We start from the raw sequence: 19,508 nt of genomic DNA, 5'->3' as shown, positions 1-19,508 counted from the left end.
CCTTCAAATCAAACATTGAGCAACTAGTGCCTTAAAATTCCATTCGGCATAATAGCTTGCTTGACAAAACTGTATCATTGGACAGACACCAATATGTCATCTTTAGACAACTGCAAAAAGCTTCATTCAAAATTGAAATGGTCTATTCATAATTCAATAAAATCATACTGTAAACTGACGCAATTACTATATTACTTTTACAAAACTTAAAATAGCAAAAATGAGTTGATTTCCACAATAGCTTTACTAAATAGCTTACTTGAGATATAAAATTTTTGCAATCAACATTAAATAAAAATAAATACCTTGCAATATCGCAATTTTTTTTTTTAGTTACGCACGTATTTTCTGCCTTGAAAATAAACGATTCTGAGCGCTTAAATTCAAGCGATTCCGCACAAAGTCAACTCTTAGAAGGATTTAGTCATCACTTGTTTCATTGAAATGTTAGTCATAGTATATTTGTTATTGCTTTTTTTTAAAAAAATGATAATTGTATTATCAGTATTATGTTATCAGCTTGTCGTCTAATATTTATTTGTAACAAAAGTAACATTACGCTAACTAAAATTTTTGCCTTAATTAAAAAGAATCTTTTCATGAAATTATAAAGTAACTAAGTCATTCTAATTTGATGACTCGTTACTAAGGAAGCGGTAGTTTTAATAGGGCTCTGATAATAAGGATGTATTATAAATAGGGTTTCAGAAATATCTATTAATAAATAAGTTTTTCCGCAATTACGTTATTAACTAAATTTTCTGCTTAATAATTAAGAAGTAATCCATTTTGAGATCCCCCCAAAAAAGTTCTTTTTTTTTATAGGAAATTGTCTCTGTGTGTCTATATTTGTGAACAAAATACTTCACAAACAGGATGCTGAAACATTACATTGGAATTTGGTGCAAACTAGAGATCCTGATAACGTGATGTAGCGGATTAAAATCTTTAAAAATTATTAGATTTTCCACTTTTCTTTTTTTAGATTTTCTCGAAATTAGTTCATTTTCCCAGGGAAAAGGGTTTTGGGCAAGCTTTCCTCTAAGGAACTATTTTAGTACGAATGACAGAACTATGTCTTATGTATTGCAAAGGAGAAATAAATAATTCCTTTATATTTTTAGGCCACATAAATTAGGAGTTCCATCAATTATAATTAGAAAAAGTCTTGTGAGTTTTACGCCATATTTTTTTAAAATTTAATATATTGTTAAATTTAGAATTAATTAGTAATAAAGTTAAAATAATAAGTTGGTAATAATAATTTGTATGAAATTTTAGTCAACCCTGTTTTGTAACCTGCGAGAAACCTTCTAACTTAAGAAAAACAACGTCCAAGATGGGTGGCCAATTTTATACTAATATGATTCATATTTTTTATTAAAAACAAAATATTTCTCTTAAAATGAAATCAATTGCAGAAAACTAACAGATAACTTACTTAAAAATATTGTAATAGATGGAACCAATCAACACAATTATCTACCACTTACGAAAACAATTGTAAGTACAATAAACATCTACCTAAAAAAACAAATATATTTTTTAGCTATTTTAATTTGTTTCTTGATATCTAAATTTCTAAAGCTGCAGTTAATCCATTATTCTAAATTCAGTAACCTACCCAAACTTTAGCCAGATAGCCTTTTTCTTCTAAAGTTTTAGAGTTTATCTGGTAATAATTATTTAAACAATTTAATATTACACCCTTGTGAAATAGTTTTATTTGTACCATCATTTGTACAATAACTAATTTAAAATTGTTACACTTATTTTATTCAATAAGTCCTCTTATTTATATTGGATTGTTTATAACATTGAACAGAAGAAAATTTTACAAATTCTCTGCTCTGTCCGTCAAGCCTTCAGCATGATCTGGAGCTAACAAATTTAAAAAAATAACTTACTTCATATTGGTCTCCTTTGACCATCAATGATTCCATATAAAGGATTTGGGCATTTCATTAAGATTGAATCTAAAGTGAATAGAGGGATAGCAGGTGAAATTCAGAGAAGAGAAGTGTAATATAGTTAATTAATTGCGATATAAAAAACGTTATGATAAATTGAGTTATAAAACTAGATTCTATAAAAACCCAATAAAGAATATCTGGAACAATTCGAGAGTTCTTTCTGTTGTAATAATAGAGATATTACAGGTATATTAGGAACACATTTAAGAAACAGGCCCGTACATTATATTGAAATGTTATCCTAAAACAAACTTGCCTATCTCTCACTTCCAGAATTGCCCTTAGTTTCATTTTAGTGGAATAAGATTTTTAAATAAACGTCGGAGACATTTTTGAGAAAATATGTATATCTATATTTGAGAATGTACATCTATACGGTTTTGCATTATTATTGGGTGAAAGGCCACTCAAAAATTCTCCCAAAACTGTCATTAATGTTAGATTAATTTATATCTTGGGAAAATGTTTCTAATAGGTACAACTTTCAAAGAAAAAAAAATCGTATGAAGTTTATGATAGGAAACTAAATGTTAAAAAACAATAACTTAAAAAGCAATACTTAAAGCAATGGTACTCACGTTTTAAAAGACTAAAAAAAAAAACTAAACACACTATGGTTAGTCTGTGAGAGGAACGCTAGAAACAGTTTTTATGAAATTGTCACTTTTAAAACTAGTGTCTCTAATGGCTGGACTATTCACTATTATTACTATTAGAGAGAACTAACAAAGCCAGATGAAGTGGACACATAACATGCAATACACACATGTACCGACAGACACACCACCATCTGATCATGGAATCAAGTGTAACCTAACAGCAAGTGGGGGAGAGTTTTTGTATGTACTGTACTAAGTTTTTGTTTACATTATTGAATGGTTTTTAACATTAAATGAATTTTATATAAGGTTATGTACTGTGTGGATATACAATATTCAGTATATTCCTAAACAAATCGACTATCTTTTTTGCTGCAATAAATATATTTCTATTTTAATACACCAATAAATAATATTGTTCAAACAATTTAGGCTTGAATTTGGATGCGACTTTTAAACTAATCAGAGTCGTACACCTCTATTTATTTTGGCTAACCTGGGTAGCAAACCAAGCTGATTTTTTGTTTTTGGTTTATAAACTTATTAGGAAATTCTAAAATACAACCAACTCTTTTTTTTTAAGCGATTTTGAAATAATACGGTTCACCAATAAGAATAAATACACCTTTTTACACGTTTTATTTTTTGTTCTAGCACGAATCAACCTCCAAAAAATGTTTTTAATTCTAATTTTGACAGTGTGGTCCAGCAATTGGTCGGTTTATGCCCCAAACATGTGTTAGTGACTTGGTCTTGTTGACATCACATGACTTCCATGGCTTGATTTACTTTGTGTTCCACAGTTTACGGGGAAATACCCGAATTTTATTATCAATTTTTTCTTTGCCTCGTTGTACATCAATTTGAACGCAGCAGCATTTCGTTATTCAGTGTTAGTGTTCAGTATATCACATATACTGACATACGAGGTCTGTAAATTAAGTAATGAGACTGATTTTTTTAAAAAAATTTAATCAAAAAGAATTACAATTCTATATTGTCACCTTCAAAACAACTTCCTTCTGAAGCCACACAGCGCTGGAGACGTTTCTTCCACTCCTCATAGCAGTGCACGAACTCCGATACTGTAATAGCCTTCAGCTGGTCGGTTACAGCCGTTTGAATGTTTTCGAATGTCCCAAAATGAGTTCCCTTGAGGTGATTTTTCCAACTTCGGGAAGAGAAAAAAGTCACAAGGGCTGAAGTCAGGCGAATAAGGAGGCTGGAGGAGCCACAGGAATGTTTTTTACTGGCCAAAAACTCGTTTATTGAAATTGCTGTGTGGGCAAGGAGCATTATCGTGATGCAACACCCAACTTGTTCTTGATGTTTGGTCTCACACGAATGACCCTTTTTCGAAGTTTTTCAAGAACCTCTCGGTAAAAGTGTTGATTGACCTTGGAGAGGTTGAAGTGTGGCCACTCCATGCTCTGGCGCTTGGTTTCTGGGTCGTACTCAAACACCTAAGACTCGTCACCAGTAATGCCATGTTCCAGAAAATGGGGGTCATTCTCAATTGAATCCAAAAAGTCAAGGCACCTTTCCTTCCTCATTCAAACGGCTGTAACCGGACCAGCTGAAGGCTATTCCAGTATCGGAGTTCGAGCACTGCTATGAGGAGTGGAAGAAACGTCTCCAGCTCTGTGTGGCTTCAGAAGAAAGTTATTTTGAAGGTGACAATATAGAATTGTAATTCTTTTTGAATAAAAAATTTTTAAAAAAATCAGTCTCATTACTTAATTTACAGGCCTCACATATCTACTGATGATAGCATTTTTGATCCAGTTCGTAATAAACGGGCACGCGTGTTATCAAGTAGCGATGAATAGTTGCGAAATTGATTTTTATTCCTGATTTTAATTTTAATGTGTACTTATGGACTTTATTTTCACTGTACACTAATTTAAATTTTTTGATTTTTTTTAAATAAAAAAGGAATTGTTTTTGTTTTATAAACATATAATATGGATTTCGTTATTACTTTTTTTGCACGGTTTTCTAAGGAACGTATCTACCGTCTTAAAAAAGAGTGTTCGGTCGTGTCCGAGGACCTTCGGCCAGTTTGGCTAGCTTCCGACTCTCGCGGGTCAGCCTCGCGCCCCGAGGACCTTCGGCCAGTTTGGCTAACTTCCGACTCTCGCGGGTCAGCCTCGCGCCCGCGCGCGTACTAATGTACGCATCCGCCTTAATTTCCTTCTATTACTTATCGCTTATTACTAAGTTATTATTTTATACCTTTTTTATTTTCTTAAACTTTCCATCTATCTCAACTTGTTTCCGTTTCTTATGCCAAATGCGTCACTACCTATAGCTTCTATTTCCTATCATCGATGTTTGGCTGTCTATATTCTAGACCCTTTGCCCTACTACTTCCTTTTGGACCATGTGATCGCCTTTCGAGTCTTTACAGTTCCGTGCTAGGCCTTGCTTCTGACGCTTCTCTGTTCACGCTTTAGCAACTATTAACGCATCTAAGCCCGCTTCACGTCCGCTGACACCTAACAGTACGCATCATCCGCATCTAAACGCCTCTCCAGAATATCGCTCACGCCTATTCCACCGCATCTAGTGCACTTATTGCACTATTCCCCTTTACTCTTCCGCTTACCTCATTTCCACTTCCGATACGCTTCTCTGAGCCTGAGTCCAAATATTGCCTCCCTTTCTCAGAGCTCAATACACACACACACACACACTTACGTCAACATATATACACGCTTCCGCTCCAGAGCTTCCTTTCCTCTCATCGCTTCTCAGGCATCTTATCAACATACCTCACGCACGTCGCTCCTTGCCAAGGGTTCCCCTTTTTCTTCTATTTCTCTTTATTTTTCTCTATTCTTTCTTGTCTACTATTATTTCGTACAGCGCCCACTTGGGCACCTTAGCATCTGGGTGTAGGCGTATTCGCACGCCTACAAAGAGTTTGGTGTAAATATTTAAGTAAACTATATTCTAGAAATAATTGTATGTGTTCAATTGTGTAATTGTGTTATCATTAGAATATAGAATTAAATCTTGTCTTTAATTTCATTTGTTGTTCTAATGTAGTATTTGCTTATTGTTTTCTGTTTATTTATAAATTGTTTAGACAATTATTGTTAGTTCTCTTATTGACAAATTTTTTAAATTCGTGTATTGTCCCCTTCAGTCTTTATTTTATTAAACTTTCTTCATGCATTCTTTGTTTTATAAACGAACTTAGGACTGCAGTAATCATCTTTTCAGGTAAACCTAGGACGGAAACGTGATAAGATTAGTCTTGCCCTTCCAACAATCTAGCATTCCAGTAATTCCCCCGCTCAAAGACATTAGAAAATTGTGGCGCGAACACTCGCACGACCTTCTCTGACTACAATTTATGCGAAAGAAATTTTCTTGAATTAGTGGAGAGAGGGGGCACATTTGAACAGTTTATGATTGGTAATTTTCTCCATATTTTGTGGTAGACCTGCTATATAATTGACAGAGTTTCCTTTCCTTTTCATTGTTTGGTAAAGTCAAAATTGAGGAATGTTTTATTTTGTAAAGGTGGAAGTAAAATTTTTGTTGCAGCTTTGGAAGTGTATTGTGGAAGATTGTAGTGGCCAAGATGTTTGTATTGTTAGTCCATATTAACATTTGGAATTCGTATTTTTAAATCTAGTATGTATTTACAAAAGTCTATTCAACATCACCAGATAAAATGTGCCCTACCGACCTGCAAGTTTGTGACTTTTTTTGTTTAATCGCAGAGAAGGAGAAAGTGGTCCGAACCTACATTAAGAAGCGCAACACACCGAATATTTTGTTCAAACTTACCTAAACCCATCACTTGGAGTGCAACATCCCGAACTGAGTCATTCTTGATTTTTGAACTAGATTTCAGTGGTTTAAAAGAGAAAGTAATGTAGTAGTCGAGAGAAATAACTGATAGAAGGTAGATTCAGAGTAAAGTCATTTCTTTCTATTTTATATTGTGTTCAAAGGTACCCCACCAGTGGGGCAGATATTAACATTTGACACAATATTTTTAACTTAAAAAAAAAGTAGATATGTACGTAAAGTATCAACTGTTTATTGATATAGATCTGTTAAGAAGACTTGAAAGTAGTAGAAAACAAAATAAAAAGGTTCAATAATATGAGGGAAGGGATTAGCTATGAGGTTAGCATACTGGACTCCCACGCGAAGGTCCCGGGTTCGAATCCAGCTGCTGACCCTTAGATTTTCTCTTCCTAGGAGCTTCTTACAGCTCACTGTCCGGTGATGGACAGTGTTGTCTGTAACGAGAGAACACTGTCCGGAGGCCGGTAGTGCACTGAAAAAAGCTCCGGGCGCCAATAACCTTAGATGTTGACGCGCCTTAAATAATTAAAAAAAAAAAAAAAAAAAAAATATGATTCTGTGCACACTGCAACAGAAAATGTAAATTCTGTTCAAATGTGCCCCCCCCTCTCCACTACTTTTTGTTTGGAAATAAACTCCAAAGGGGCATCAACATCCTAAGATTACTGGACGACTGAAGCTGTTTCCAGTAAACTGACCGCAATATTCTGCAATACAAAATTCATTTTTGAAAGTTGTAATAAAAAACCAAAAACAAAAATCAATCTCATTTTTAAAAAAATAAAATAAAATGCCATGTCACGAGGTTTTGAAAGAGCCGGATGTATATAAAGAGAGTTAAAAGAGGAAGTGGAGAAATAAATTGGAGGACAATGCCATAACTCACGGTCGTATGACGAATATAGCTGGGCAGAACTAACATAAACAACTTGGAGAGGTTATTTTAGAATAGAAACGCAAATAAGAATATTTTTATCGCCAGCGTAATAATGATTAATAAATATGATACTATTAGAAAAATAATTCAAAAAAAAATACTAGTGACGTAATTACCGAAATGATCGATTTAATTGACTGAAAATTTGTGCTGACTATCCCTGTTCAGGATGTATGTTTAAATTAATTAATGTAATGCGTCTTTTTTTTAGGTTATTTTTTTTAATGATTTAAGGCGCGTCAACATCTAAGGTTATTGGCGCCCGGAGCTTTTTTCAGTGCACTGCCGGCCTCCGGACAGTGTTCTCTCTTGTTACAGACAACACTGTCCATCACCAGGACAGTGAGCTGTAAGAAGCTCCTAGGAAGAGAAAATCTAAGGGTCAGTAGCTGGATTCAAACCCGGGACCTCCGCGTGGCAGTCCAGTATGCTAACCGCATAGCTAATCCCTTCCCTTTTAAGGTTATTTTATGCACTTTATGCTGAGGGGGAGATTGGTACATTTTAAACTATTGAATCACAGTTTTTTTTTTGGAATTTTAAGGGGCCATATAATAGCTAACTCTGACTGGCGTCTTCCAGCACTTTCTGTCCCCCTTTGGGAGAGCTTTGGTCGGTAGAGATTTGTCGGCATGATAGTGGCTATCCTGACTGGTATCTTCCTCTAAGCTTTCTGCCCCTAAAAGAAGGAGCCCCTTTTTTTAAGAGTTTTGGTGAGGAGAGGTAGATACATGAATATCTCCGCTGGCTAGGCGTTCTTCCTAGAAGTGCTTTGGGCTGAGCATACTTCTCCTAACATGGCGCGTCTGCCTGTTCTGGCCAAAGATCATGAACTAAATCTCCAAACATCCTAAACCAGGGATGGTGAACCTTTTTGAGACGTGGGTCAAATTTTGTTCATTTTTTTTTAGTACAAGTTCTTGGGTCACTAATGCCCATTTGCACAAGAGTTAAGTTTAATTATTTTAAACTGAATATTAGACTTAACGTGTAAAACGGGACGAAACAAGTGCTGTGGAAGTCTCTTTTAACAAACATAACTGAACAAAACCTTAAAAAAGTGTTGATTTATCTAAAAGAAAAACTAAATATGGTTATTTGCTTTGGGTTGTCGATTTTTTTAACAAACAAAATATGAGTAAAATTATACATTTTATTTGTTATTTTGTAAACACTTTTGCTTTACTTCAAATACTACAAAAGCATTTGTCATCATTTTCGTTTTAGAACTGTAATGATCAAACTAAAGGTTATAAGATAGCATTTAAATTGCTTTTGTGTCAATGCGTGATTGAAAAAAATACAGATAGAATATAATTTATCCACACAATTAGAAAATCTAAATCAACCCGCGTAAACAAACAAATGGTTGCCTAGTAATTGTGGGTCAGTGAAAAAGCTTACGCAGTGTCTGTCCCGCGGGTTATAGTTTCGCCATCACTGTCCTAAACAATCTATCTTAATACGAATGGATATTTTTTTACCCTCCATCTCACACATTCTCTAGAGTAGCCGCTTTGAGTAAGTCGCAGTAAGGAACCTGGTGATAAGAGATGTCCGTGACCATTTTGGTAAAAATTCATTTCAAAAAATTTGAAAAGCACCTAACAATTCTGTTTACATCAATAGCTAAGAAAGGAAAATTAGTGATTAAAAAAATAAAATACAGTAAATGGAAGTAAAAGACGTTCGATTCCAGGATTCGTTCTGTTCTTATTGTGCAGGAGTCAAAAAGAGGTAAACATTCAAGTTTAATGACAGGAAATAGGAATTACAAAAAAAAAAAAGAAAAAAGTGGAATGACCGGTATTGTTCTAATTCAAGGTTAGAAATAATCACGTTTCATTGTCTTGCAGAATTGCTATGACTATAGTGAGGAAATAATCACCAAATATTGGAATATCTGAATGTAAAACTACTTTTAATTTCTCAAGAATGACCCAAGTTGAGTTGCGCAGGCTTTAAAATCAACAAGTTTTACTAACATATCACTCACAAAATTCTGAAATCTGCATCCATGATCGAACTAGGTAAATAAAAAGTAAATTGGACAAAAAATATGTTTACTATATTAAAGACTAAGTCTAAGGTAAAGCGAAACAAACAAAAATATACTCACAAATAAAATAGTAGTAAATATGTTTATAACACAAATAAGTGAGAACTACAACGTAAAATAATTAACTATAATTGAACTATAAACAAAAATGGGAACAACTCCTTTTGCACGATATATTCCTTAAAATATTTTACATGCTACATAGAACTAGAAACTAGCAACTAACTAGTCAAGTAACTGAAACGTTTTTAAGAATCTGTGTTCTGTCCGTGGGCCTTGACGTTTGTTTTGTTGTTTTAGTAACCCTTGGAGAGGGAACTAGTGTTAGGTTATCTTAGTAATAAGGATGAGTCAATGAGTCCAGTGTACATGAATAGAAATAGTTTTTAGTTGAATGTAAAAAAGTGAAAACAATTAACATCTAAACAATTTTGATTTTATCTTTAATTTTAATTTTTATCAGCAGTTTATTGTTACAAATGACGCACTATGTGGTTTGTTTGGTATTATTCACAAAGTATATCATGGCTGCGTAAAAAATGAAAAATTTGTTATATCATAGACGAACAATCGTAAAAACATCGAATTTGATAGCAATGAGCTAACAAAATCTACCAACTGGAACTGTTACTGTACCAAATCGATTTTTCCGTTCTTATTTTATTTTGATTTTCACAGAACGTTTCTTAAGATATTTTTTTAATTCTACAACTTAAAACCAAAAAAAAAAATTCGCTTAAGTGATTGGGAAGATAAGGTTTCCTCCAATGTACTAATTTTTGGAGTTATTGTTAACAGATTATCCACTAGTAATTAAATATGAAACTTAAATTCCAAATTTGATCGACCGAAAGTTGTATTTTTCTGTATTAAAGTTTGTAAGGGATGATATTAGGGATTAGTGGATTCCTAAGCGAAGATCCTAGCTTTGAACCGAGCTGATGGCTCTTAGGATCTACCTAAGAAAGAAATCTTCTGTTCTAGTATGCTTCTTACTGTCCAGTGATGGACAGTGTTGTTTTTGTAACCAGATAACAATGTCCGGAGGCCGGTTGTGCACGAAAGAAAAGTAAAGCTCCGGGCGCCATTGACCGTAGATAGGCGCCACGGTAGCCGAGAGGTTGGAGGCGAGACCTGTAAAGCTATTGTATTTATTGTGGTAATGGGTTCGATTCCCGGTCTTTAGGCCTTCGATTTTATTTAAATGGTTTATTTGAGAAATTTAATATTTAGTAAAGTATGTTTGCCAATCGCCTCCGTCCACGACACCTAATTTGGTAGTTGGACGTAAAGTCGGCCTGAAAAAATAGGCAATTACTTTACTTTACAATAACTATAGATGTTGACGTGTCTTAAATTAAGCGAAAAATAAGTTTTATGGTTTTCTAGCCATATTTTCAAAACTTAACGTGTTTAATATTAAAATCATACTTTTTAGAACAAAATTGTGTTGTTTCAAAAACATTTTAAGCCCATAAACTTCGGTAAAATAAATTCATACGAGGATTCTAGTTTCGAGATCAGTATTTTTATGCGAAAAAATACCCATTGATTTGTTAGTTTTTACGTAAAATTTGAATATCAATTATTTAAATAAAATTAATATTTTAAACTAAGTTACAACCAAATCAATCGATAGTAAATCATTCATTTTATATCGATCAGTATATCATTTCTATCAAGTGAAGGAACGGGAAAAAGCACGGGAAAGTAGGTAGCATGCATACAAACCGCATACTTGACAGTTATCATTTCAAGTAATTTGTTTGTTTTTGTCTTGAAAATATCAAGAAATAACAATTCGTTTGACGCAATCCTGCCCATAAAATATGTAAATGTAGATTTAATTGCGTTGCTTATTTAAATATAATAGCTAAAAATAATTTAGCATTTATACAAATACGAGGGTCGTTTGAAAAGTCCGTGCAAAAATAAAAACTACTTAATTTTTTTGGGTAAACCTTTTTTATTTTTCAACATAGTCTCCTTTTAGGCTTATACACTTCGTCCAACGCTGCTCTAGTTTGTTGATCCCTTCCGAATAATAGGATTTGTCCAAGTCTGAAAAATAGCCATTCGTTTCTGCAATCACCTCCTCGTTTGAATAAAATCTTTTACCCGCCAGCCATTTCTTCATATTGGGGAAGAAATAGTAGTCCGAGGGAGCCAAGTCTGGAGAATAGGGGGGTTTGTGAAACGAGTTGGAACCCTATTTCCATTAATTTTGCGACCACAACTGCTGAGGTGTGAGCTGGTGCGTTGTCGTGATGGAAAAGGACTTTTTTTTGGGCCAATCGTGGGCGTTTTTCTTGCAGATCGGTTTTCAAACGGTCCAATAACGATGAATAATATGCACCTGTAATAGTTTTACCCTTTTCCAGATAGTCGATGAGGATTATTCCTTGCGAATCCCAAAAGACAGTCGCCATAATCTTTCCGGCCGAAGGAACGGTCTTCGCCTTTTTTGGCGCAGATTCCCCCTTGGTAACCCATTGTTTAGATTGTTCTTTGGTCTCAGGAGTGTAGTGATGTATCCATGTTTCATCCACAGTGACGAAAGGACGCTTAAAGTCCTGCGGATTCTTCTGGAACAGCTGCAAACCGTCCTTACACGATTTCGTTTTTGGTCAAGCGTGAGCAATCGCGGCACCCATCTTGCGGATAGCTTTGTCATGTCGAAATGTTGATGCAAAATATTATGTACCCGTTCATTCGAGATGCTCACAGCACTAGCAATCTCACGCACCTTCACTCTTCTGTCATCCATCACCATATCATGGATTTTATCAATGATTTCTGGAGTAGTAACCTCAACAGGGCGTCCAGAACGTTCAGCGTCACTTGTGCCCATATGGCCACTCCGAAAATTTTGAAACCACTTATAAACTGTTCTAATCGTAGGTGCAGAGTCACCATAATGTTTATCAAGCTTCTCTTTAGTCTCCTGAGGCGTTTTGCCTTTCATAAAGTAGTGTTTAATCAACACACGAAATTCTTTTTCGTCTATTTTTTGAAAATCACTCGACTTCCTCGATTCAAACGAATGCCAAACACAAAGAAATAGACCGATCTGGCTGAAACTTGGTGTGTGTTCTTCCAAGAGATGCTACTAACTAAACATAACCTCGATACGCGCCAGTAGTGCTATCTCTCTGACTTTGCACGGACTTTTCAAACGACCCTCGTATACAAATATTTAAATTGTTTAAGCCATTGTAATCGCTTTGCTTTTAGTAAAGTGAAAAGTTTAGATTTATTTATAAATTTTCTGTGAATCTCATAAAACCGTTAACATTACGAGTAGTTCTTTCAACAGCTCAAGTTAAAATCGGAATAAAATGATAAAATTCTAGTAAAAAAAATATTCACTAATTGAAACTAAATTAGTATTCTGTCGTTTATTAAACATAAGATATGTTAATTTAAACGAAACTATTTCATTCAAATCCTAAGCTTTATTTGTCACAAGTTGGCCTTTCACACTTGCTAATGTGTTGAATTGCCTTCGGCATCGTCAAATTTACTAGGATATAATTTTAAACCAGTACCCCTTTAGGGCTACAAAATATCTCTTTCAAAGAGGTAAATTACTTCATCAAATTCAACCTATTATGAAATACGTAGGTTGTATAGTGACAGTAGAATCACAAGAAAAGCTGAAAATTAAATAAGAATTCAGAAGTTGAAAATATATATTTTTTAAAAATATAAACACTCAAGTTAGAGTTTTGTGCGGATGGCAGATAATTGAAATCAAAAGGACAAAAGAATCATTTCAAGCTATTCCAGATGGTGAATCACACAAAGAATATGATAGAAGGCAAATTGTATAAAATACAACCAATTTCACAGAATAGGCTTGAGTTTAATTTCAACCTTTATTCATTCTGTTTAAACAGCTAGTTCTTTATTTATTTGTTGTTGTTATCTATTTTCACATTATATCCTCTAAATACTCGTACTATTAAATCACTCGTCTCAATACTTCTCATTAAATTAATTGTATTTATTTGGCAGTTTTCTTAACTCAAGTATTTACTTTCTATTTCTATTTATATTTATTTATGTTTTGGGTTACGTTGGATATTCTATATACCCAGGCCTAAAACCTGTTTTTCTCAGTCAGTGAACCTCTTAACTTAATTTTTTTTAATGAAAACCCAAATTTGATAATATGTAAATATGTAATATAACAGGGTGTTCATTTTAAGACGGCTCAAATGCATTTAATGCTTAAACTGTTAATCTGAGCAAAAATGGTAGAGGAAAAATTTGTTGCCCGTCACCTCTAGTTTCAGAATATGTGACTTGATTTTAGATTCCTGCCCGCATACGCGGCTGACGCGCGTCCAAAAGTAAAGGGTTCGTAGTTGACCCCCATTTTCATATACATAGTTTTAAAGAGTATATAAAATTATGAAAGAAACCGGAAACCGAAATTCGATATCTTCAATATTAAAGGTGCTAGGCCATTTCAAAATCTGGTATTTATTAATCATATTTCAATTTTTTAACTTGTTATCAAAGAGAAAGAAGAGCACGCGATAGGTCATTTTTATGTATTTTTTATACCCTTTCTACTGAAAATATTACCAAGTCAGTAAAGCTAGTATTTTTCTTAATATCAGGAAATAAGTCGTTTTCCGAGTGATTTTTCTTAGAAAAATCAAATGTTAAGAGCTTTAGATGTTTTCAACACGAAATGGCTAAAAATTAATTTTACATCTGTTACAAACAAGAAGGTTTAATAATTATTTGGTAATTTTGGGAGAGTTGCTTTTAATTACCAAAAAAATTGGAAACCTCCTGCCATATATTTAAGTGATCAATATCTTTCATGTAAAGGATCAAACTTATTCCTTAATTTATCAAATAATGCACTTTACGCAGTTTGTGCAGCATGTACTGTGTCTTCAAAGGTGCATCCTCTGGCTCGCAAGCCAGGTTGGCCTGGAGGTTATCAACTGCTCTCTGTATCTGGGGAGGCACCTTTGAAGGCACAGTACATAATTCACAAGTTGAATAAAGTGCATTATTTGATAAATTAAGGAATAAGTTTGAACCTTTAATTTTAAAGATATCGAATTGCGATTTCCGGTTTCTTTCATAACTTTTTATACTCTTTAAAACTGTGTATATGAAAATGGGGGTCAACTGCAAACCCTCACTTTTGGTCGCGCGTCAGCCGCGTATGCGAGCAAGAATCTAAAATCAAGTCACATATTCTGAAACTAGAGGTGACGGGACGGGCAACTTTTCCTCTACCATTTTTTGCTCAGATTAACCGTTTAATCATGAAATGCATTTGAGCCGTCTCAAAATGGACACCATGTACTATATATCTTACGGTTGACTTAGCGAATTATCAATCTTTAACTGCTGGCAATTTTTCGTTTTTGCGTTACCATAGATTCCTTAAACAACACACATACACACAGAAACAGACCAATTTTCAAAAACCACTTTTTCAGACCCAGCGTACCCCAAAATTCAATAAAATCTCAAAATCGAAAATCTAAACAATGAGAGTACCTTCGTTTACTTGGCAGAATAGAGAATGTTTTCTAATTACAGTAAACAAACATAATACTCAAGGATTCCTTGAGTCCACACTTGAATATTACTTCCTTGAGTTTTACAAAAAAAATAATTAGCAATAATCCATTTACTCTGGAGACACAAAGAAGGCTCAAGAAATGTAGCCATTCTAATGAGAAATAATGTTAATTGCAAGGAAATGCAATTATTACTGATTAAGAACTAATTCCGCAATGACGCGTTTGCAATACTTCACCTTGAAGTTGTAATTTTATGATCTTAGCTAAAGTAAATGCATTAGAACAATATAAATTGTAGTTTTAATGCATAATCGTAAATGACAGTATTTAAATTTGATTAGATTAATGAAGGATAGCATTGATTATAATTTCATTGTTACTGCTTTCAATAGAACTTCAGTTTTTTAATTTAACCAGTTAATTATAAAAACATACGCATAATGTGGTTGAATTCATTGCCATTGAATCAATTTGGGGTATTGTAATCGTTTAATACTTTAGGTATTACTAAAATGGTATATTGACTCAATCTAAATTCATAGTATATTACTCAGGACAAATCCTTGTGTCCATTATACCATAATTTGAGTAATAAATGGAACAAAAAGGATAAAGTGGATTTTTTTTCTCATCCATGACCAAATTTAAGACTGGGTGTGTTTAAAAATTTCATTTCTGTAGGAATTTCCTTCTGGTTTAATTAATTTTCTGTTGATTGGTCTTTAATTTTGAAGTATTATATGAATTATACGAGGGTCGTTTGAAAAGTCCGTGCAAAAATAAAAACTACTTAATTTTTTGGGGTAAACCTTTTTTATTTTTCAACATAGTCTCCTTTTAGGCTTATACACTTCGTCCAACGCTGCTCTAGTTTGTTGATCCCTTCCGAATAATAGGATTTGTCCAAGTCTGAAAAATAGCCATTCGTTTCTGCAATCACCTCCTCGTTTGAATAAAATCTTTTACCCGCCAGCCATTTCTTCATATTGGGGAAGAAATAGTAGTCCGAGGGAGCCAAGTCTGGAGAATAGGGGGGGATGTGAAACGAGTTGGAACCCTATTTCCATTAATTTTGCGACCACAACTGCTGAAGTGTGAGCTGGTGCGTTGTCGTGATGGAAAAGGACTTTTTTTTGGGCCAATCGTGGGCGTTTTTCTTGCAGCTCGGTTTTCAAACGGTCCAATAACGATGAATAATATGCACCTGTAATAGTTTTACCCTTTTCCAGATAGTCGATGAGGATTATTCCTTGCGAATCCCAAAAGACAGTCGCCATAATCTTTCCGGCCGAAGGAACGGTCTTCGCCTTTTTTGGCGCAGATTCCCCCTTGGTAACCCATTGTTTAGATTGTTCTTTGGTCTCAGGAGTGTAGTGATGTATCCATGTTTCCTCCACAGTGACGAAACGACGCTTAAAGTCCTGTGGATTCTTCTGGAACAGCTGCAAACCGTCCTTGCAACACTTTACACGATTTCGTTTTTGGTCAAGCGTGAACAATCGCGGCACCCATCTTGCGGATAGCTTTGTCATGTCCAAATGTTGATGCAAAATATTATGTAGCCGTTCATTCGAGATGCCCACAGCACTAGCAATCTCACGCACCTTCACTCTTCTGTCATCCATTACCATATCATGGATTTTATCAATGATTTCTGGAGTAGTAACCTCAACAGGGCGTCCAGAACGTTCAGCGTCACTTGTGCCCATATGGCCACTCCGAAAATTTTGAAACCACTTATAAACTGTTCTAATCGAAGGTGCAGAGTCACCATAATGTTTATCAAGCTTCTCTTTAGTCTCCTGAGGCGTTTTGCCTTTCATAAAGTAGTGTTTAATCAACACACGAAATTCTTTTTCGTCCATTTTTTGAAAATCACTCGACTTCCTCGATTCAAACGAATGCTAAACACAAAGAAATAGACCGATCTGGCTGAAACTTGGTGTGTGTTCTTCCAAGAGATGCTACTAACTAAACATAACCTCGATACGCGCCAGTGGTGCTATCTCTCTGACTTTGCACGGACTTTTCAAACGACCCTCGTAATGTTAAATGGGCATTTTAAAATTTTTACTCTTATTTCACAATATTACCTTTCATTGTATGTACAACTAGAGAATTAACATTAGCAAATATTGCAAGTAAGCTTATGATGTGCTTAATGTATATATATTAAATTCTATTCATGTCATAGAATAAATGATTATGTCAGACCCAAAGAATGAGAAAACGCTTGTGTATTTAGTATAACTTTGAAAACGCTAGTCGGTTTAATTTACTAATTATAATTAATATAAGTGATATTTCAAAGCGAATGTTGAATTACATATATTATGTATCCTTATAAGGAAAAACAAAAGATAGTTACTAAACGCTCCTGGCTTTACCCGTCAAATGCATTTAAATAATAAATCCTTTAATTAGGATCATAATAACTCTATGGAATACTTCTCATTACTCCGTATTTTCCCCAGCTGTATCTTAAATGCTATTAAATATTTAGTAATAATTACTAGTCTGATGACATTTTTTTATTTACAATCATGGAACTTTTAATAATAATATTAAATTAATTCTAGCAAGTTAATGTTTTTATTTTTAAATATTAGTTGCTTTAAATAACAGCTGTTAGAATCTTCTAGACTCTTTTACAGCGTCTAGTACTGACCTTTAGTCCGGGGGGAAGAAATGCTTTTTAAAAATTAGGACATTTTTTAAAAATAATTTGACTGTTCTGTGCGGCTATAACTGTGGCATACCCAAAATACGAAACTTAATCCTTAAAGTGTAAGATAAAATATTCAGAAATAGGTGGTTGTATAACACGGGACAGTATGTAAATTTACAAGGAACTTAACTTTTTTTACATTGCAAATAGTAACGAGTCTTTTTCATTGTGTCCTATTTGCTGTTAAGATTCGGATTATTTAGCAAAAGAAAAATGATGATTTTCATTATACATTAAAAGTAATTGCAGGCAAAAATTTATTTCATTTCTATTCAGAATACTTTCTCAAAAAGAAATAATAATTGTGTTATAAGATCAATAATTCTAGTTCAATACCAACAATAATCTGAATGCTAGAAAATGGATTTTAATAATTATTGTTTTTTACTGCTGCTACCATCTGTTGGCATAATAATGAATTATACTAGTAATAGATTTTAATTCGTCTTAAAATAAAACTAACAATTAATATTAATTAGTAAAATAATTTATAATTTGACGTTTGTTTAATGAAATTATTGATAAAATAAATATTTTAACTTTCAATATATTAAGAGTTTATTTAAATATTTTATTTTCTTTGTAATAATTCTGAAAAATTCAATGACAGAGTAATTGAATAGTGGAGAGTTTACAACTCAAAACAAAAATTAGTTAATTTTAATTGAATTTGAAAGAATATTATAGAGAATTAGGATAAGAAGATTTATAGAGTTCCATAAGAAGCATTTTTTTAATATGTTTTGAAGCCTAAAACGAAAGGTATTAATCAAAGAATCAATAGCAATGCATCTTCCGTGCCCTTAACGACTAAAATCCTTGCAACATCCCAATTAAAATATTATTTTATTATACTAATAAAAGAATTTCATTGAATATTTTTTTGAGTTAGTAACAAAAATTATAGTTTTTATCTTATTTCTGGGCACATTTAAATCACTTATTTTTTTTCAAGATTAATAAACACACGGATTTTAACGAACACTTAAATACTTAATATATTTTAGATTACACAGAAATTAATACCCTGTGCAGATCTTGGCCGTGAGATTATATTTTGTGAATGAATTTATAAAATTTTAAATGTAACAAAATTAAAAAATTAAAAATAACTTACAGTTGATCCAATTATCTCTATTTCGGGGCATAGTGATATTTAATACCACTAGAAACCAAACAGACTATTCACACATACAATTTAAACAAATCTGAAACAAATACAAAAATTTTAGATTTTTAAAGTAAGAAAACCAAATGATGTATTATATGGGGGAAGTTGACAGATAATAATGCAACCAACTAATGTAGATTGATGATAATCTGCTGGAAAACAGGAAGAATTGATGACATTGAAACTTTTCAGATAATATTTGTTAAAAATTAATGCATCATCACTTATTATTATTTTACAAAACATAAATGTAACGTAACACTATGTAACTATAGAGGAACTCTTAAATAATGTACAAATTGAACAAAATTATGGCTTCTTTTAGGGATTCTTTAATCAGAAATCGAAAAAAAAAGTTGTGATATTTCTGGCCTGAATATCACAGCAGTTCATGAAAAATTTGTCATCAATAATGTTGGGATATTATTGCTATAAACTGTAAATTGTGATTTTCAGTTTAATATTCTGACGTACTATAAACCTACCTCTAGTTGAGGTAAACTTCTATCCTTTAAGTGATTTAAACTTCTCTGTGCTTGTGTCATTTTTCATTTAGCATTAACCAATAAGTATTTTTATCAATAAAAATATAATTTAAAGGTTAACTAGTTTAGATAGCATATTAGTCTAACTTATTGATCATTAAACAAAAAAC

At 33.2% G+C, this 19,508-nt stretch overlaps 1 protein-coding gene across 5 annotated transcripts in view; it reads right to left on the bottom strand.

The window, feature by feature from the left end:
* CDase (neutral ceramidase) overlaps positions 1-18,896 on the bottom strand; it is a 54,659-nt gene extending 35,763 nt beyond the window's left edge. For 2 of the 5 annotated variants that reach the window (XM_074136854.1, XM_074136858.1), the window contains exon 1: positions 18,800-18,896. In XM_074136854.1, coding sequence (XP_073992955.1) covers positions 18,800-18,830 — 31 coding nt within the window. In that variant the 5' untranslated portion in view covers positions 18,831-18,896. Of the gene's footprint in view, positions 1-2,551; positions 2,778-9,456; positions 9,673-18,799 lie in introns of those variants that run through there. The other 3 variants (XM_074136859.1, XM_074136856.1, XM_074136855.1) reach the window with 3 other exon arrangements.
* Between the last annotated feature and the right edge of the window lie 612 nt (positions 18,897-19,508).

This window comes from Rhodnius prolixus, unplaced genomic scaffold, assembly GCF_049639745.1.
Source record: "Rhodnius prolixus isolate KJV_2025 unplaced genomic scaffold, Rpr scaffold_5, whole genome shotgun sequence".
In the NCBI taxonomy this organism is placed as follows: Eukaryota; Metazoa; Arthropoda; class Insecta; order Hemiptera; family Reduviidae; genus Rhodnius; species Rhodnius prolixus.
Note: the sequence above shows the minus strand (reverse complement) of the source record. Positions and strands in the feature narration are given on the sequence as shown.